General features: G+C 35.2%; 3 protein-coding genes across 4 annotated transcripts; 2 read left to right on the plus strand and 1 right to left on the minus strand.

The window, feature by feature from the left end:
• Nucleotides 1-4,881: 4,881 nt before the first annotated feature.
• LOC106357633 (adagio protein 2-like) lies at nucleotides 4,882-7,531 on the plus strand. The gene is made up of 2 exons (XM_013797306.3): nucleotides 4,882-5,211; nucleotides 5,716-7,531. Exons 1-2 carry the CDS (start codon nucleotides 4,991-4,993, stop codon nucleotides 7,316-7,318), a joined length of 1,824 nt encoding a protein of 607 aa, XP_013652760.2. The 5' UTR covers nucleotides 4,882-4,990; the 3' UTR covers nucleotides 7,319-7,531.
• A 3,439-nt stretch (nucleotides 7,532-10,970) lies between these two features.
• Nucleotides 10,971-14,358, minus strand: LOC106357632 (adagio protein 2-like). The gene is made up of 2 exons (XM_013797305.3): nucleotides 13,927-14,358; nucleotides 10,971-12,762 (listed from the first exon to the last, which is right to left on the minus strand). The coding sequence occupies exons 1-2, from the start codon at nucleotides 14,157-14,159 to the stop codon at nucleotides 11,145-11,147; spliced, it is 1,851 nt and encodes a 616-aa protein (XP_013652759.1). The 5' UTR covers nucleotides 14,160-14,358; the 3' UTR covers nucleotides 10,971-11,144.
• A 1,802-nt stretch (nucleotides 14,359-16,160) lies between these two features.
• On the plus strand, nucleotides 16,161-18,908 carry LOC106357634 (adagio protein 2-like). 2 transcript variants are annotated; one of them, XM_048737197.1, is made up of 3 exons: nucleotides 16,161-16,512; nucleotides 16,868-18,022; nucleotides 18,207-18,908. In XM_048737197.1, exons 1-3 carry the CDS (start codon nucleotides 16,280-16,282, stop codon nucleotides 18,724-18,726), a joined length of 1,908 nt encoding a protein of 635 aa, XP_048593154.1. In that variant the 5' UTR covers nucleotides 16,161-16,279; the 3' UTR covers nucleotides 18,727-18,908. The 2 variants fall into 2 exon arrangements, with proteins under 2 accessions (XP_048593154.1, XP_022544305.2); XM_022688584.2 differs by having other exon boundaries at nucleotides 16,868-18,001; nucleotides 18,240-18,908.
• Nucleotides 18,909-21,834: the final 2,926 nt, after the last annotated feature.

A 21,834-nucleotide genomic window follows, 5' to 3' on the forward strand; every position in this document is an offset into this window, starting at 1 on the left:
ATGCGGACATGAACTTTTTATGAATACTTATTAGTTTATGTTTTATTAATTTAAAATCAACATAATAAGTTATTATTTATGGTTTTAAATAGTTAAATCAAACATCAAAGTATTTATATATGTCAAATATTTTTTTATCAAAATATATACTTACTATTGTGTTAAATTTTTTTTTAAAACACTCATATCTTAGAAATAGTTTAGAAAATATCTTTATATAATTTTTTTGCTTGACTAATATTTAATTATCAATTTTTATATCTTAACTTTTATAATAAAATATTCTTTTCAGATAGCAACACAATATATATAAGAATAATCTTATTTTTTTATAATTATATTATATTATTTTATAATCAATTATTTAATGTAACATATAACATATAAACTTTATACTATTAAAATAAAATTCATTTTTAATTATATATAAAATTCAGTAAAGATATTGTTTAAAATTCGTTTTTAATATAACATAGAAATTTAATATTATTAACATTCGTTTTTAATTATATACAAGATTCATTAAGGATAATTTTAAATAAATATATTAATGACTCAGCTAATAACAAATAATAAATCAGTAATTTATTTAAACCCAATAAAAACATGACAAGTAAGCAAAATTACCTAAAATCATGGAGAACATGACAAATAAGCAAAATCACTTCATAAATAATAGTATAGATTAAAAGAAGTTTTATAATATCAGAATTTTAAATATTAAAAAAATTCAAAACATTAACATTAAATACTAAATTAAAAAAAAAACAATGTAAAATTACGAGTAATATAGAAATTATCTCTTAGGAATATTTTGTTTTACATATTAATTTAAAGATATATATCTAGATGATGAGTGAAATAGATATTATTTTTACATTTTCTATATATATCTAAAAACATTTTAGTTTTACATTTTAATTCTAGAAGATAAATGTGATAAGTATGTATTTTTTTACATAAGAAAAATAGAAGTTATAAGTGTAAAAATGATCAAACTCATGAGTTGGCTCATGTTCATTAAAGATTGTTCAAATACTTCGTGATATAATTTAAGTTCGGTCATTGAACTCATTTATTAAATGAAAGTAAAAAATAGAATTTGTGCTCATGAATACATGAGTTGGGTTGAACTAGCCCATGAGCTATAACTCATTTTGACATCCCTAATTTATGTATTATTCTTCCCCGTAAAGTCTCACGCCGTTTATTCCTATTCGCCATCTCTTTCCTTTATCTGAAACATGATCTGCACTGATGACTTTACCAATTTTAGTCGCCGGTAAAGCTTTGTTCCAGTGAGTCTCCATGAGTATATTATACTCTTCGATCTCATCCTCACCAAATCTCGTGTGATGATGATGACGTCTGGTTGCTCCGACGAGTCAAGTAGGTCGTACGCAGCTACTGCTTCTTCACCCTTTTTCGCTTTGGTTCCGAAGATCGATTCAGCAACCCAAGTCTTATGCTATATCTCCTTCAATCGAATCATCAAGACATGCCAGTTGGGTTGCCTATTTGAAGCAGTTCACATTCACTATTTGCCGTAAGTCTAGGAAGCTTAATTGTGTGGCTGATACTCGTAGTAGACGACATGGATTACTCACTACGTTGCATTCCTCTGTCACGGGTTTCACTGTCTTTTCGGACCTTTATGTGTCAGACCCATTCTTTGAAAATTTTTGGGTTGATGCATGTTTAAGCAAACACTTGCGATAACTATACAGTTGTGGACAATTTTCATTTTTGAGGAACTCAACTTTATCTCCCCGACAGCAGCCTACGCTCACATTACCGATGAGTTACATAAGGAGGGTCACATTTGCCGAGATAGATGTTCTGCAACTCGCATTGGCATCTTACTTTTGTCCAAACATTTTACGGGATGTGGAGTGTTATGTTGAATGTTGCAAGGCTTGTCAGTTGGCTAAAGGACATGCATCAAACGCGGGTTCATATCTGCCTATGCAAGTTCCAACGCAACCATAGACAGATTTGAGAATAGACTTTGTGTTGGGTCTGCCTTTTATTCAAAAAGGCAATGATTTGATCTTTGTTGTAGTTGATCTGTTTTTCAAGATGGTGTACTTTATACCTTGTCGACAAACGACAGATGTTGTTAAAGTCGCTAAGCTCTTCTTCGCAGGAATATATCGCCTTCATGGTCTGCCGACATCCATTGTTTCTGATTGTGATACAAGGTTTTTAAGTCTCTTTTGGCAATCTTTGTGGAAAATGCTCAATGCAAGTTTGAATATGAGTATAACTTATCATACACCGTCTGATGGACAAACAAAGGTCGTTAATCGCTCTCTCAGTAATATGCTTTGATCGTTGTTTGGTGATAATATACGATCATGGAAATCTTACTAGTATCAAGCTGAGTTTGCTCACAACCACACCACGAACAGAAGCACATATTTTAGTCCCTTTCATGTTGGTCCTCGGGATCTTGCTCCATTACCAGATATGATCGACCTCATGGTGGTGCTACTGACTTTGTTTCATCGTTGCTGGATGTTCACAGAGAAGTTACCAAGAATTTGGGTACTGCAGCTGCAAAATACATGCGGATCTTCGCCGTCGTGAATTTCTTTTAAATATGTGACTTAGTTTGGGTGGTCCTCACCAAGGATCAGTTACTATTGCATGAATACAACAAGCTGAAGTCTCACAAGATTGGTCATTTAAAGGTCAACGTTGATTACATCGATACATATCTATAATTCCTTTTTAAAAAAAAATACATATCCATAATTTCAAAAATGAAAACTCCAAAATGAATTTATAATTTTTTTTGGTTGCGGTAGGTATCAACAATATTCTGATTATCGACATTATATATACATTTTACGTAAACCAGTATGTTTTTTTATATAGCGTAAACCAGTATGTTGTATGTATATTTTATAATGATATATTTTCAATATAGGATTTGCCATATTTTCATTTGATTAACAAAACCAAATTGTTTAACATATACCTGATTTTAAAATATATCATTATAAAAATGTTATATCAAATAACACAAAATTATATCATCTATACTATTATTTGAGAAGTGAATTTGCTCATGTGTCATGTTCTCCATGATTTTAGACAATTTTACTTATTTTTATAAGTTTTGGCTAAGTCATTGATTTATTATTAGTTTTTAGCTGAATCACTAACTTATTAATTTAAAAAATAGAATTTTATATATAATTAAAAACAAATTTTTATTTAATATTAAATTTATACATTATATTAAATATTTAGTTAATTTTCTTATTTGTCATATTTTATTAGGTTTTAAGTTTTTATATAGGTGATTGATTTATTATTAATTTTTAACCGAGTATTTATTAATTTGCACAAAACCCGTAATGAATTTATAATGAAACACGAACTTTATTTTATATTAAATAATTAATAACTAATTATAAACTAATATAATAAAATTGTGAAAATATATTTTAAAAATTAAGTGAATTCTTATATATATATATATATATTATGTTACTATCTGAAAACAATATTTTTATTATAAATTTAAAAAATTAAGATATAAAATAATTTATAATTAAATATTAGTCAAAGAAGAATATTCATATAAAGATATTTTCTAACTATTTTTAATATAAGAGTATTTTAAAGCCTTTTAACACAATAATAAATATATACTTTGATGAACGTTTTTTTACCTATATTAATAATTTGATGTTTGATTTAACTATTTGAAATCATAATTAAAAATTTAACTTGTGACTGAGTTTAAAATAAATTTTCTTTTAATTTCTTTTACTTAAAACCAGTTTAAGTTTAACCTGGGAAACACTATGGCTTCAGTTGGTGATCACTAGAAGAATGGAAAAAATGAACAAAATGAAAAATAAATTTTCATTCGACGAATTGAAAAAATAAAATAAAATATGAATTTTGTTCAATTTGTTTCTTATCAAAATTGCATAGAGAAATTTTTCCTTATAAATTCATTCCTCCATAGGGAATTTAGAGGAAAAAAATGGAATCCACTTTTTAATAATTTGACTAAAATTCAACATAACTGGTATAAATTTCGAGGAACAAATAATTTACCATAAATTATTTCCATGGTCACCAATTAGAGTTTTATTATGCCGATTTTTGGATTAATAAAACGTAAATTAATAAGTATTCGTAAGATGATTATGTCCGCATGTGCGGGTGCCTAGTTTTTTAAAAAAATTGAATAACCAAACTATCTGAATTGATATGAATTTATCTAGATTTTAGTTAAATTTGAGTCGGGAAACCAAAAAAAAGGTTGATTGTGCCATTGTGGTAAGGATAACTATATCAGATATGAACCATCCATTAATTATTTCGGTAAAAATATTTCGAAACTGAATTAACCGAAGTGAAACCAAACTCACAGTCACAACAAACTCGCAACGCTTGCTCTTTTCTTAGGTTTCTCTATCGTCCTTCATCATGGTTTAATTGCAGGCGTGATTTCTCTTGTAAATCGACAACACCAATCGGTCAGCCGGTTCTGACGGCTAAGTTGGCTGGTTATGTAGCAAAACTGGTACAATAAGCCGGTTCAATAGCATACGGGTGTCGTTTAGGTGATCCAACCAATTATTGCAAGTCACAATAATAGTTGTCAATTTCCGAATTTGACTGATGGTCGGAAGAAGTGGTTCAAAAGAAACAAAAAGATTGATGGTCGGAAGATATTTAAATTCGGTCGGTTCATTTTACTCAAAATATTAATCGGGAAGATATTTTCTACAAACCGGGAAGGTAATCAATCGAGGAGAACCGGTTAAGATGAAGGAAAAAGGAAGAGGCAGTGTGAGTCATCATCAACCGACCGAATATATAGAAATATCTTAAGATATTATTATTCTCTACAAATATCTCATCCCTCTCTTTCTCTCTATTGGTTCGTTCGCTTGCTTGCCTCTTAAATTAAAAATCGAAAATATCAAAATTCAAAAATATCTTCTTCCGTGTTTCAAAGGCCATGTCCTGTATGAAAAATCAGATGGAGTGGGATAGCGATTTCGATCTCAGCGGCAGAGATAACGGACCGATTCCGTTTCCGTTGAGTAGTCTTTCTAAAACGGCGACGTTTGGGTTCGTGGTCACCGACGCTCTTGACCCTGACCACCCCATCATTTACGTCAACACCGTCTTCGAGATTATCACTGGCTATCGCGCTGACGAAGTTATTGGTAAAAACTGGTGAGCTTTCCTTCTCTTTTTCCCTTTTGTGTTACCAGACAGAGCTTTGTTCTGTCTGAAAATTTTTTTTTTTTTTGAAAAGTTTGTCTGAACTCCAACTACATAGTTTGTGTTCTGTCTTTTAGGGAAGACTTTGTCTTTATGATATTTTAATTTTTATGCGTTACTGAACTATTAATTTTTTCTTTTAACCATGTCATAATAATTTGTTATACTATACAATCAATGCGTTGTGGTCTTAGTATGTTTGAATTCAATGTTTGTTTTGTCTGAATTTTTTTAGAGTTTTGTCTGAATTAATGTTTAGGAACGCCAGCTATATAGTTTGTGTCTCTTTGTGCTGTTTTCTTTTTTATGCGTTACTGAACTTTTAATATCATTTTGACATAATAATGTGTGATATAAACAAATGCGTATTGGTCTTAGTTTGTTGTAATTCATGTTTATATATGTTTGATCTTTGTTTCGTTTGCATCTGAGTTATGTTTCTTTGTTTTGTGGCAGCCGGTTCTTGCAGTGTAGAGGTCCGTATGCTAAAAGACGCCACCCCTCAGTAGATTCCACAGTTGTCTCCAAGATGCGAAGATGTCTAGAAAAAGGCATCGAGTTTCAAGGCGAGTTACTCAACTTCCGTAAAGATGGCTCTCCTTTGATGAACAAGCTGCGTCTAGTTCCCATCCGCGAAGACGACGAGATCACTCACATCATAGGTGTTCTCTTCTTCACAGACGCAAAACTCGCACCGTCTCCTGCAAAAGAGATCACAAGAAAGCGAGATCGCTCCTTCACCTCTGCTTCACCGGTTGGAGAGCGTAACGTCTCTCGTGGGCTGTGTGGGATATTCGAGCTGAGCGACGAGGTCATGGCTTACAGGATCTTGTCTCGGTTGACTCCGCGTGATATCGCGTCTGTTGGTTGCGTGTGTCGGCGGTTTAATGAGTTGACGAAGAACGATGACGTGTGGAGAATGGTCTGCCAGAACACGTGGGGGAGTGAAGCCACACGTGTTCTTGAGACTGCTCCCGGCGCGAAGAGGATCGGTTGGGTGAGGCTAGCTCGAGAGTTTACCACACACGAAGCAACTGCTTGGAGAAAGTTCTCCGTTGGAGGTGTTGTTCAGCCGTCTCGATGTAACTTCAGCACTTGTGCTGTTGGGAACAAGATCGTTATCTTCGGCGGGGAAGGTGTGAACATGCAGCCGATGAATGATACGTTCGTGTTGGACCTTGGCTCCACTACTCCTGAGTGGAAGTCTGTTCTGGTTAGCTCTCCTCCTCCTGGTCGTTGGGGTCATACGCTCTCTTGTGTCAACGGCTCTCGTTTAGTAGTCTTTGGAGGATACGGGAGCCATGGATTACTCAACGATGTCTTCATGTTAGACCTTGATGCAGACCCTCCTACATGGAGAGAAGTATCCGGTTTAGCCCCTCCTATACCAAGATCATGGCATAGCTCGTGCACACTCGATGGAACCAAGCTGATTGTATCTGGTGGTTGTGCTGATTCAGGAGCTTTGCTTAACGATACGTTCTTGCTTGATTTGTCAATGGATATACCGACGTGGAGGGAGATAAGAGTTCCATGGTCTCCACCATCTCGCCTCGGACATACTTTAACCGTGTACGGTGACAGGAAGATCCTTATGTTTGGTGGTCTTGCGGAGTATGGTTCGAGGAGGTTCCGGTCTAATGATGCGTACACGATGAATCTTAGTGAGAATGAGCCGTGCTGGAGACCTTTGGTTGGGTATGGAACTAGCCTTCCTGGAGGCGTGGCAGCTCCGAGGTTGGATCATGTGGCGATTAGTCTCCCGGGTGGGCAGATCTTGATCTTTGGTGGTTCGGTTGCGGGGATTGACTCGGCTTCCCAGCTTTATCTTCTTGATCCAACGGAGGAGAAACCGGCTTGGAGAGTGTTGAATGTTAAGGGAAGCTCACCGCAGTTTGCGTGGGGACACACGACATGTGTGGTCGGAGGAACTAGGTTGGTTGTGTTTGGTGGGCAGACAGGTGAAGAGTGGATGCTAAATGAAGCTCATGAGCTGTTGTTAGCCAACTCTAGTACTAAAATCACATCATCAAGACATGGAGAGAAGAGGCTCTTCTAGAAATGGAAACTCTAGATGGTTCTTAGTTGCTTTGTACATGGTGAGTTTGTTGAGTTTGAGACGTCCATGTTTTGTTAGTATTTTGATTTAACGGTATTTGTATATTCAACATTACGAATTTTATTTGTATATTCCTTCTTGTGTAGTACAATTTTGTAGGTTACCGGATGATCCAAAAACCAAACTTAATGTTTAATCTGTTTTATTTGTCTACTGTTTGATTTAAATCTGTTCAAATTATATGAAAAATTTACACTGGTAATGTTAAATTTAGTACTTCGCCAAAAACTTCTACCTTTATTAAATAAGAATATAAATGGTGAAATTTCTGTGTTTGTCTAGAAAGTTGGATTCTATGATGCAAATGATGTTAAAATTACAGAGGTGTTAGACTATGGACCTCTTTTAGGTTTTTGTTCCTGAGGAAATCTTGTATTCCACCAGCTCGTATTATGACTCTGTATTCCACCTTTGATCAATAATATTTCAAATGAACAAAAAAACAAGCGAAGTTTCAGTTTTGGTCTGGAGATCCCCTAGAGAATCATTTAAAAAGTTATAATCTATATTTTATATTAATTAAAAAATGTTCTTGCTTATGTGTCAGTTAATTAAGCTGTTAATTTTGCTTACGTGTCAGCCTACAAATCAATTGTAAAATATGTTTGTCCAAATCCAATTGTTAGGCAATTGCTAGGCAATATATGTATACGTGATATGAAATATTATATAAAACATATAAACTTTAGTTTAGCATAAGAACATGATCGTAACAACTCAGAGCTATGTCTACAAAAACCTGGCGAATGAAAAACATTAGTTGATGATAATAACATTAGTCGATGATAATAACATGATCACAAGTTGACAAACAATATCGACGTTGGTAACATAAAAGTTGAGAAACAATAATCCAGTATAAGAAAAGTTTATACAATACTCGACCATACAAAGTTTAATAAGAAACTATGATTATAGTTTATACATCCGAAAACTAATCTGATAGTTTATACATCCGAAAAAGTTGACTAGCAAATAAAATCGGACATCTTCTTCCGTTAGTCTACAATAACAGTTATAATACTTATATTCTCTTGAAAAACTTCTACACAAAACCTTACTAGTCATTGTAGTTATGGCATTACAGTTATGTATATCCGAGAATTGAAAAACCGAAGAAAATGTCCGGCTTAGTATTTATAATTTAACCGAGCAAAATTGAAAGAAGAATTGGTTCATATAGAATTTAACCGAGACGTAACCAGTAAAATGACATCGAAGATATTTACTTTTTGTAGGTATAAACGATATTTTCCTTTCTAGATCAAAAATTCAATAATACTCCCTTAATAATCTTATAGATATATGAGAATAAAATATGCTTGATACACAAGTCGAAAAGTTGGAAATATGGAAACTTTATATTTAAAATTCCAAACTTTGATAGCAAGGGAATATTTGATAATATCTTTTAGTCGTCTACAATCTATAACCCAATTGCTATCCCCTATATATTAATAGAGAAACATTTAAAAAGTTGTAACTTTAAGTTTGTAATAATTAAAAAGAAATCTTGCTTAGGTGTCACTTATATTTAAATTAAATATTCCCTTGCTATCAAAGTTGCATCTATTTAACATATAAATTAAAAATTGCAACCTTACAATATATTTAATTAGAAAACAACTATTTATTTCGGATTATCTATAATTGAGGTCTCTTAAATGGTCTTTCTAATTTCAATTGAGCCGAAAGAAGATCAATCGTAAACTACCGCTATTATTATCGTTACAATACAATAAAAATCCTAAAATTTGAACCAAATTTTCATGATACACAATTTTAGAATCAGACTCTTTTGGTAAGTTTAAACTAATTGTTTTATATGAGACTGTTTAAATAAATAAGAAACTTTTCTGCCAAGTTAATGCTTCCACAGAATTTTTAAGTTTGGTACAAAATTTTGAAAAAGTTCTATATGGTAAGTTTAATTTAAGATAATAAATTAATAATATACTTTGTCACCAAGTCTATAATTTTGACCATTTAAAACAATTTGGCAAATATGTTTGTGGTAGTTATTGAAAATTTACATAAATATTGGGTCAACATATCAAACTAAAATACAGTTTCTAGATAATTAATGCTAATTTTAACTTTTCAAACAATCCGAAAACCTACCTATGCTTAATATATATATATAAATATATACGGTTGACTTTTCCCTTAGAAATAACATCAATTTTTTTCACAACTCTTAATATAGAGGATTATAGGAGTATCAATGATATCACATTTTAATTTTTGATTTGGGCTTCTATACTTTTTTTATGTGTACCAAATATTTATTGGTAGTTAATTATTATATATTAAGAAAAAAATAAATACCGAATATATATTGACCACAAGAACACATGTATTGATAAATCCTCAGATTTTACAATATAAAAACATAAGTTTTTTAATAAATATGTCACCCTTATCCTAGTTTGGTTTATATGATGCAAATGGTGTAATACTATAGGCTATGGACCTGGTGACGGTGAAAATAGAGGTACATGGTGACATAGGGTGGCATAGGTCTTTTTTGCTGATGGTGTTGCAGTTATTCTTTCAACACTAGTTCAATTTCTATTTTATTTTATTTTTTGCGGCTTTAGTTTGTGGGATGGGATGCTTGGTTTTGTCACTCATGGTGTGATCATTTCTCTTTGTAGGTTGTGATATATGATCATGGTTAGAGTTGGTTATGATGTTTTATGTCCCATGATTTCCTTTTGCATTAGGTTATCATTAAGCGCATCAAGACAATGTTATGAGGCTTGAAGTTTGTTGTTGACATGTCAACAGTGGTTAATCAATGCGCGGATATCAAAATCAGACAAAAGGTCTTAAAGTATGGTTGTGCATTTAACATTAAGAGAGTGATTGATCGTTTTATCAACAACCATGTCAGACGAAACAAGAAACAACATTACATGTGTTGTTGGTTTTGTGGGAAATTTGAACATAAGAAAATGGATTGTATCAAAAGTCTTGAAAGTGATGAAGGGATCATTCATACAGTATAGATTATAGCAATGAATACATCTTGCTCTCGTTGAGGAAGACATCAATCTACATATGCATTTAGTTACTTTGTTCCGACATAATAAAATTTATTATAGCATGCTGTGGTCAGAAACTCAACAGAAGTTTTGTCCAAGGAATTTGATAACAATTGCGTTAATATGGAAATAGAGCTTGATTTAGACCATCTCCAATGTATTTTGCTATTTTCACCTCTAAAATAGGAGAACTCTATAATAGAGGTGAGATATGCTCCAATGTATTCCCCTAAAATAGCAATCTCTAAAATATAGAGTAAAAAATAGAGGAATGCTATTTCTTCCTCTATAAATAGAGTAAAAAATAGAGATCTCTATTATAGAAGAAGAAATAGAGGTGGGTTGGAGTAATTTCACCTCTAAATGCTATTATAGAGGTGAAAATAGTAATGGGTTGGAGATGCTCTTAGTAGCCATGTCATTTTTTCTGTTACCGATTGCATGCTGAGCAAATTTTAATATATTAAAGGGAATTAGAATTAAAAAAAAAATAAACGGAATCCTTTTATTATATCAGTTTTCAAGTTTGGTTTTGGCTCATCAGGTCACCTACAAAATTTGACTACAAAAGGAATATACAAATCAAATTCGTAAATTTTGCATATACAAATACCATTAAATCAAAATATTAACAAACACATGGGACGTCTCAAACTCACAAGCTCACCATGTACAGAGCAACTAAGAAACATTTGAGTTTTCATTCTGAATAAAAACACCTAGAAGACCCTCTTTTCTTCATGTCTTGATGATGCTGTAGTAGCAGAGGTAGCTAACAACAATTCATGAGCTTCATTTAGCATCCACTCTTCTCCTGTTTGACCACCTAAGATGACCAACCTAGTCCCTCCCACCACACAAGTGGTGTGCCCCCACGCAATCTGCGGTGGACTTCCCTTAACACTCAGTATCCTCCACGCCGGATTCTCCTCCGTAGGATCAAGAATATAAAGCTGAGAAGCAGAGTCAAGCCCCGCAACCGAACCACCAAATATCAAGACTCTACCACCAGGAAGGCTAACCGCCACATGGTCTAGCCTTGGCGGTGGAGCTGCCATGCCTCCTGGAAGGCTAGATCCATACCCAATCACCGGTCTCCAGCACGGTTCATCCTCGCTAAGATCCATCGTGTAGACATCGTTAGACCGGAATCTCAAAGTTCCGGATTTTGCAAGACCACCGAACATAAGGATCTTGCGGTCACCGTACACGGTTAAGGTATGTCCAAGGCGAGATGGAGGAGACCATGGAACAGGTATCTCCCTCCAAGTTGGTGTATCCATTGACAAATCAAGCAAGAACGTATCGTTAAGCAGAGCTCCTGAATCAGCACAACCACCAGATACTATCAGCTTGGTTCCATCGAGTGTGCACGAGCTATGCCATGATCTTGGTATAGGAGGGGCTAAACCGGATACTTCTCTCCATGTAGGAGGGTCTGCATCAAGGTCTAACATGAAGACATCATTGAGTAATCCATGGCTCCCATAACCTCCAAAGACTACTAGACGAGATCCGTTGACACAAGAGAGCGTGTGACCCCAACGACCAGGAGGAGGAGAGCTAACCAGAACAGATTTCCACTCAGGACTAGTGGAGCCAAGGTCCAACACAAACGTATCATTCATTGGCTGCATGTTAACACCTTCACCGCCGAAGATAACAATCCTATTCCCAACCGCACAGGCGCTGAAGTTACACCGAGAAGGCTCTACAGTACCACCAAACGAAAACTTCCTCCACGCAGTTACTTCATGCGTTGTAAACTCTCGGGCCAGTCGCCCCCAACCGATCCTCTTTGCACCGGGAACACTCTCCAGAACACGTGTAGCTTCGGTCCCCCACGTGTTTTGACAAACCATTCTCCACACATCATCGTTCTTCGTCAACTCGTTTAGCCGCCGACACACGCAACCGACCGATGCAATGTCAGGGGGAGTCAGCTTTGACAATATCTTGAGAGCTATTACCTCATCGCTCAGATCGAATATACCACCTAGTCCGCGAGAGACGTTGCGATCTCCGGTTGGTGAAGCAGAGGCAAATGAGCGAGATCTTCTTGGGATTGGTTTTGTAGACAAGTCTGGAAAGGGGCCGAGATCGATTTCTGCATCGGTGAAGGAGAGAACGCCTATGAAATGGGTGATCTCGTCTTCTTCACGGATGGGGACTAGACGCAGCTTGTTCATCAAAGGAGAGCCGTCTTTCCTGAAGTTGAGTAACTCTCCCTGAAACTCGATGCCTTTTTCTAGACACTGTCGCATCTTGGAGACAACTGTGGAATCTACTGAGGGATGTCGTCTTTTAGCATATGGCCCTCTACACTGCAAGAACCGGCTGTCATACGAAGAAGAAACATGTCAGAAGGGAACTAACAACTTAACAGATAAGAGTATTTGAGCGAACGATCGCTCACAAGCAATAGAAGAAAGATCAAATAAATAACAGTTCACTAGTGCAAAAGAAAGAAAACATATCACAAAGACGAAGCTCTCCCAGTCTTCCGAAAACAACACGAAGACATGAGACACATACTATGTCGTAGGCGTTAATCAGACAATACTGAAAACACTATAAGTAACATGTATCCTCCTCACTTGATAGCTTTGTTCCTCTATAACCAACTACCAATTGCATGATTTCGACTTGTTCCCGATATGTTTTCTAGTTAAGACTACCAAAAGAACGTATTCAAGCTCCTCAACAAGCTCTCTAGTAACATCGTATTCATACCACAAGATTCTCTACTTCAGGGTAAAGAAGAAGGCAAGCCCTCTAGTAACATCTCAACAACGTCTAGTAAAAAAAGTATTCAAGCTCCTCAACAAGCTATCTAGTGACATCACATCCATACCACAAGATTCGCTACTTCAAAATTAAAGGGTAAAGAAACTCTCTAGTAACATCGAATCCAAGCTCCTCAAGAAGAATTTATAAATTTCCCCCCGACAAAACAGAGCTCTCTTTAGTAACATCGTATCCAACCTAACTTACCAGCTAGTAATTGATCGAATGATCCTTCGCGAGCAATAGAGCAAAGATCAAATTATACGCATATAACCTAAGTTAAATGATGCAAAAAAGAAAGAAAACATATCACACAGACAAAGCCTCCTCATCTCTCATACACACAAAATGATACTGAAAACATTAGAAGTAACATGTATCCTCCTCCTCACTTTATAGCTTTGTTCCTCTATGACCAACTTCGGATTCCAAAAGAAGGTATTAAAGATCCCCAATAAGAACCATATTAACGGAAGCTCTCTCTCTCTCTAGTAACATCATTCATGACAGACACACAAAGTATGTAGTGGGCGTTCCTAAACAGTAATTCAGACAAAAACAAAGCTCTGTCTAGTAAACAGTACAAAGACAAAGTTCAAAGTCTTCTCTAAAGCAGCTACAAGGCATGACAGACGCACAAACTATATAATTGGCGTCCCTAAACAGTAATTCAGACAAGACAAAAGCAGCAAAATTGAAGGAAAGTAAGCTCACCAGTTTCTACCAATAACTTCCTCAGCTCGATACCCAGTAACAATCTCGAAGACGGCGTTGACGTAAATGATTGGTTGGTCTGGCTCTAGAGCGTCGCTGACCACGAACCCACACGGCGTCGTTCCAGGAAGACTAATCTCCGGAAACGGAACCGGCCCGCTATCTCCGCCGAACCATCCGTCATCAGCCACCTCATCTCCGCCGCTAAGATCGGAATCGCTGTCCCACTCCATTTTGATTTTGCAACCAAATAAAAGGGGGGAAAGGCTCGAAATTGAGACAAACCCAGAAATCGCAATTGAAAACCCAGCAGAAGAAGATGAAAAAGATTTGATTTTTGATTAAGAGCCAAGCAAAGCAATCGAGAGAGGAAGATGATATTTGAAGATGAAAGAAGAAAGAGGGGATTGATTCGGGTCGGGACTATATGGGATCTCAGTGCCTCTCCTTTATTTATCTTAACCGGTTTCTCAGTTTCTTTTACCTTCCCGGTTTACAGATATTATCTACATTTCCCCGTTTTAATTTGATTACCGCCCCCCTCCTTGCATTCCAGTGGTTTAGGGATTTGGATTTTTCGTCTGGTTTGTTTTGGTTTGGTTTTTTAATACATAGTCACATACATCTCAAGTGAGTCTCTTCTTTTTTTCTTCGTCAACAATTTTTATTGAAAGCAAAGATCAGTTCCATACAACACCAACAGATACAAGATCTATCCATTTTCTATGGTCAGCTAAACCGGAAAAAAACAAAGATATCTCCGGATACTAAAACCCACAACGAAACAATATAAAAGAACAAGTAATACTACAATATTAAAACAAGTAACTAACCTTCCAATCCACTAGCAAGAGATTAATAAGTACATGAGACTATCTGGTAGAGCATTTTTGACAATTGCTTAGAGGGAATGTCCTCGGCCAGACTGCCGCTAAACTACTTTCTCCTAGAACTCTGAGGAACCATTTCAAGGAACCCAACAACCAAAACTTCATAAACCGACAAGTAAAGACTCTTTCAAATACTCCTGAAATCTACGACGTTCATAGAAAGCCTAGATATAAAACGACATCAACAATAGATCTCCACGAGATCTGAACAAACAACTAGATGCGAGGTTCATGTAATCCAAAAGATAAGAACATGCTATGAACAGTAAAAAATTAGACTAGATGAAGCTAAAGAACACTCAATGAGGATAGACAACATCTGCAAATAGAGCCCAAACCAGATTCAAAGAGACCCACAACAACAAGAAAACAAACAGATTTAGAAAGATATTCAAGTAAACAAGCTTAGAATCTGAACCATACCGTTAATCCACAGATACAAAATTATTTGAATTAGAAATTCATACAAAAATTAAACGCCAAAAGCAAATTGGCAAAGACGAATCTCTTCCCAAAACGAAGGTAAATCACACACAGACGAACAACAAAAGAAGCAGGAGACGATGAACGAAGTTTCGACCGTCACCGGCACATGCGCTGATTGAACGAAGAAGGAGCCGAGAAAAGACTACTCTCAAGTGAGTCTCTACACATTGGAAAATATATCTTTTATGTTTTTTCGAATGAATTTTAAATTTCTTGTTCAAATATAATACACATAGGCTGCAACTGGTTTTAAATTACAGGAATATGAGGAATATGATGAATTCAAAAAAATGGAATACGAGTAAATTGAACAGTAGCAGTTATAAAAATAAATGGAATGGAAATATAAGTATTTACTTAACAGGAATGGTAGTTATTTGCAGGAATGTAGTGGAATTAAAATAGATTTATTTTAAAATAAATATAAACTCTAATTAATATAAAATTCTTATTTTATTTTTCATTCCTTTCATTCATGAGATTTTTTGTTGCTGAATGATTTTCAACTATATTCCATTGCAATTCCACATATTCCATTCCATTTCATTCTTTGCATTTTATTTTTAATTCATTTCAAATGGTAACATTTTTGTGGAATTTTCATGAATGACTCATTCCACACAATTCTATTCCAAAATATGTGCATCCAATTGCAGCCATAGCATAACTTTTCTTAAAAAATTGAATCAATGAAACCAAAACAAAAATCAAACCCAAAGCATTAAACCAGTGGTATGCACTGACCGAAGTGATCAAATTAACTCGGGGGGGGGGGGGGGGGGGGGGGGGAATTTGACGTAAACCGGGAAGGTAAAGGAAGCGGTTAAGGTGAATAAAGGAGAGGTAGTGAGTTCACCGAGTCATCACAAACCGACCGAATCAATTGCTTTACCCACGTGGCTCTTCTTGATCAAAATTAAATTATCTTCTTCATTCTTCTTCTTCTGGCGATTTCTAGGTTTGGGCTGCAAAATCGAATGGAGTGGGACAGCGATTCCGATCTCAGCGACGGAGATGAGGTGGCTGATGACGGATGGTTCGGCGGAGATAGCGGGCCGGTTCCGTTTCCGGAGATTAGTCTTCCTGGAACGACGCCGTGTGGGTTTGTGGTCAGCGACGCTCTAGAGCCAGACCAACCAATCATCTACGTCAACACCGTCTTCGAGATTGTCACTGGGTATCGCGCCGAGGAAGTTATTGGTAGAAACTGGTGAGCTTACTTACCCTTTTGTGCTGTTGATAAGATGTTGCTAGACAGAGCTTTGTGTTGATGGAAAAAATAGTAACTTTCGATTCGTTAATATGGTTCTTGTTGGTATGGATACTATAGAGGATCTTGAACACGTTGTTTGGTATTCGTAGCTAGAAAATTCGAAATCATGGAATTGGAAGTTGGTTATAGAGGAACAAAGCTATAAAGTGGAGAGCTTTGTCTTTGTGATTGTTTAACTGTGTTGTTAATTTGGTCTTTGTTCTATTGCTTGTGAGGGATCATTCCCTCAACTACTACTCTTAGCTGTTACGTTGTTTGTTCCCTTCTGATATGTTTCTTCTTCTTTTGGCAGCCGGTTCTTGCAGTGTAGAGGTCCATATGCTAAAAGAAGGCATCCCTCTGTAGATTCCACTGTTGTGTCAAAGATGCGACAGTGTCTAGAAAAAGGCATCGAGTTTCAGGGAGAGTTGTTGAACTTCAGGAAAGACGGGTCTCCTTTGATGAACAAGCTTCGACTAGTCCCTATCCGTGAAGATGACGAGATCACTCATTTCATAGGTGTTCTCTCCTTCACCGATGCTGATATCGATCTCAGCTCATTTCCTGACTTGTCTGCAAAAGAAATTCCAAGAAGATCTCGTTCATTTTCCTCTGCTTTACCAACCGGAGAGCGTAATGTTTCTCGTGGACTATGTGGGATATTCGAGCTGAGTGACGAGGTAATAGCTCTCAAGATACTGTCTCAGTTGGCTCCGTCTGATATTGCATCAGTGGGTTGTGTGTGCCGGCGGCTTAATGAGGTTACAAAGAACGATGATGTGTGGAGAATGGTTTGTCAAAACACGTGGGGGACCGAAGCTACACGTGTTCTCGAGAGTATTCCCGGTGAAAAGAGGATTGGATGGGTGCGATTGGCCCGAGAGTTTACCACACATGAAGCAAATGCGTGGAGGAAGTTTACGTTTGGAGGTACTGTTGAGCCTTCCCGGTGTAACTTCAGCGCGTGTGCGGTTGGGAATAAGATTGTTATCTTTGGTGGTGAAGGTGTGAACATGCAACCGATGAATGATACATTTGTGTTGGACCTTGGCTCTAGTAGTCCCCAGTGGAAATCCGTTCTGGTTAACTCTCCTCCTCCTGGTCGTTGGGGTCACACCCTTTCTTGTGTCGACGGATCCCATTTAGTAGTCTTTGGAGGTTACGGGAGCCATGGATTACTCAACGATGTCTTCTTACTAGACCTTGATGCAGACCCTCCTACCTGGAGAGAAGTATCTGGTTTGGCCCCTCCAATACCAAGATCATGGCATAGCTCGTGCACACTCGATGGAACTAAGTTGATTGTATCTGGTGGTTGTGCTGATTCAGGAGCTCTGCTTAACGATACATTCCTTCTTGACCTTTCGATGGATACACCAACTTGGAGGGAGATACCAGTTCCTTGGTCTCCTCCATCTCGCCTTGGACATACCTTGACCGTCTATGGTGACCGCAAGCAGTGGCGGAGGCAAGAAAATATTTTGTTGGGGGCATAAATATTAAATGGACTTAAATATAATACTATTTTCTAAAAATTTTAAGTGGGTTTACAGTTTAAACAAAGATATGGGGGCAACAAATTTTTTTGAATGGGGGCATACAGATTAAAATTCAATAACTTACACTAATTTTCAAATTTTTGTTGGGTTCAGTGGCCCCCATCTTGTTGCATGTGGCTCCGCCACTGACCGCAAGATCCTCATGTTTGGTGGTCTTGCGAAATTGGGAACTTTGAGATTCCGGTCTAACGATGTATTCACAATGGATCTTAGCAACGATGAACCATGCTGGAGACCGGTGATTGGTTATGGATCTAGCCTTCCGGGAGGCATGGCAGCTCCACCACCGAGGCTAGATCATGTGGCGGTTAGCCTTCCTGGTGGTAGAGTCTTGATATTTGGTGGTTCGGTTGCAGGGCTTGCCTCGGCGTCTCAGCTCTATCTTCTTGATCCTGCAGAAGATAATCCTGCATGGAGGATACTGAGTGTTAAGGGAAGTCCACCACGGTTTGCGTGGGGGCACACCACTTGTGTGATCGGAGGAACTAGGTTGGTCATTTTAGGTGGTCAAACCGGAGAAGAGTGGATGCTAAATGAAGCGCATGAATTGTTGTTAGCTACCTCTAGTACTACAATCAGCTCATCAAGACATGAAGAAAAGAGGATCTTCTAGGTGTTTTTATCAAAATGGAAACTCAAATGTTTGTAGTTGCTCTGTGCATGGTGAGTTTGTTGATATTAGATGGTTATCGTGCAGGTTTTATGTTGTATAAAGCTATAAATTTATTTTCATTGTTAACAACATTAAAGGTAAACTATATAAGCTTAGTGGGAGTTATTGGTTTTTATATTTTATTGGATCTGTAAGGTTTTACTAAATTCATTGGCTTATAGTAGACATGTGGATGCATATTAAATAAAAATAAATAGATTATTATAAATCAAATAACTAAATTTAGAACAAGTTCTGTTTGACAGTAAAATAATAATATATAAACTAGATATTGACCCGCGCTTTAAAAGCGCGGGATTTGTTTGATGTTAAATTTATATATCAAACAATGTATACTTCGGTTGTATATAGTAAAAACATATTATGATGCGTAATACTATTTCATAGTTACATATTTGAGATTTTACTTTATGTTTTGAGTAAGTGACATCAATTCTCATTAGTTTAATAGTATATATATATATATATATAAATTATTTTATTTTTAACTAAAACACCAAGATAGATAATCATCTATATGCACTTTCAAAATTTTAAATATGCAAAAAATATATAGTACATATATCATATTTATGTTTTTAAGTATAACTTAGGAATAAAAGTGAGATTATAGATTTTTTTTATAACGTTATAGGACAACATATTTTTATCTTAACCTTAAAATTGCTCATATTTTGTTTATAATATGTATATAGCATTAATTTAAAATGTTTAGACTTTTTAAAAAAAAAATTATACTATATGAATTAATTTATTAAGAATGGACTAAACAATAGGCCAGAAAAATATTTGTCAATATTTTTATCAATATAAACCAAGATGAGGTGTTATTAAGGATCCAACCGCTTTAGAACAGCCCAAAAACGAAATTGGCCCAAACCGATATCACTGTTTTGATCTTCATCGATCGAAAGACTAATTGCTTTCTTCCTTTGTCATTTTCAGACAAATGCATCGGTTAATAGAAAAAAAAATAAAAAATAACCTTCATATGGAGATTAAAGAAACCAATCGGCTCTTCCACGATTCAACTCAAGAGGCATCTCCAAGTTAAATCCGTTCCTGTAATTCCTTCATTGTTGATACTCAGTTGAACTCAAAGCCCCAAGTTTTTTTTTTATTTATTTTGCATGTCCTCTAGGATGGCTTAAATGGAATGAAATAGGATGAAATAGATTCCGATCTGAAAAATTAACAGTCAGACATTAGTGAGCTCTATCGATTTGGTATTGAAATGAGCAAATCTCCAAAGGTTTGCCTTTGTCCTAGAGTAAATTGTTTCAGATACCAATTTTAAAGTTTTTTTTCTCTTGCAAGGATTAATGAAGTTAATATTACTTGTCTTATTTTTAAAATATATAATTGTTTTTAAATATTAATGTCTTACTTTTAAAATATATAATTTTTTTATTAAAACAAAATGTATAATTGTTTAAAAAGGTATATATTTATAATTTAAATATAGTCATATTTATCCGTATCAAATTTATTAGCCCGTTTTTATTTTTAGTTAACAAAATTCGCGGTTTCCTGTTTTGATTGGTTTCTTATTGATATGTTGAAGATACGATGAATTTAAATGATTGGTTGTATTCCATATTGTTATGTAAATATCTATTTCAGAAGATATTACTTATTTCTTAAATAAGTTTCTTTAATATCCAAGTATATTCCATATTGTTATGTATAGATGCTCTTCAACGTGGTTTTATTTGCGGATTATATATATATAATTGCAATTAATAAAAGATTTGAAAATACATTTGGCGAGAAAAAGAGTATATTTGTATACAAATCTATGACTTCTGATAAAATTATTTATATAACTGTTTGAAATTATTTACAAACCTAACGTGTTTAGCCATAACAGGATTCTTATGTTGTGTTTTATTTTACAGTTTGGATGTACTGTAAATAATTCAAGAATCAAGATCTATAAAAGAGGAATAACATAGATGCCATGCTACATGATACCTTAAAAAATAAGTTAAGTAAGGACTATTCAATCACCTAATATTAGAACTGAATTAGTAATAACTTTCCATTCACCATCTCGACAGTGTCTCGAGGTGTTGCAACAATGATTATTTGCAACTGGCATAGATTTTCACACCCTAAAACATGTAAAAAAAAAGGCTGAGGTACATATTATAAATATATAATAGACGATAGTTCCATAATCATAGGGCTTACATTTTCGTCTATTAGAACCATCTGAAGAGAAGAACCAAATTGGGGATTGCATGACTTCCACGTATGAAGCACTTTCACATGAACTCTCTATGCAGATTGGAAAGGCTTAACATCACTTAGATTGCTGGTTTTGATTATGGAACCCATAAGTGTAGATCACGGTAGACAGTTTGGAGGTTTAGAATGGTTATATTTGTTGTGTTTGAAAGGCTATTTATATACTTCATTATTTGGCTTCTAGAAGTGTGAATGCTCTCAAAAAACTTAACTCATAGACAGCAAGCTATCCTTGATCATATATTCAGAATACACGCAGAAATATGTATTAGAAAGCATGTAAATTTGGCTAACAACTTATAAAAGGTTAGATGTCAGGAATAAAACACTAAAAATAACCAAAATACCTACTTGTTTCCAGCCAAATATCCAAATACCCAATTTTCATGTTAGTGTTAGGTATTTAGTTTTACATTATTTAAATTTATGTATTGTATATTATTTTTAGTTTTGGATTTTAAATATTAAATATTAAATTTGGATTTTTAATTTTTATATAATTCAAATGAGAAGTTAACCCGTAATGATCTGAACCGAATTTTAACTAAAATTTATAAATATTCAAATCGGGTATAAATCTCTATTAAAATACCAATATCCGAATACTCTGATTCGAACCCAAACGTTTACCTTCAGCTTTAAACATACTTAATTAATTATTCATAGCATGATTAATTGGACTGTGTTAATTCTTTTAACCTATGCTATTTAATTAAGCATATACTTAAGATCAAACAGTCATATAAGAAAAGAAAAACATCATATATGACAAAATACAAAAACGTTCGGTGGTTTAGT

This window comes from Brassica napus, chromosome A7, assembly GCF_020379485.1.
Source record: "Brassica napus cultivar Da-Ae chromosome A7, Da-Ae, whole genome shotgun sequence".
In the NCBI taxonomy this organism is placed as follows: Eukaryota; Viridiplantae; Streptophyta; class Magnoliopsida; order Brassicales; family Brassicaceae; genus Brassica; species Brassica napus.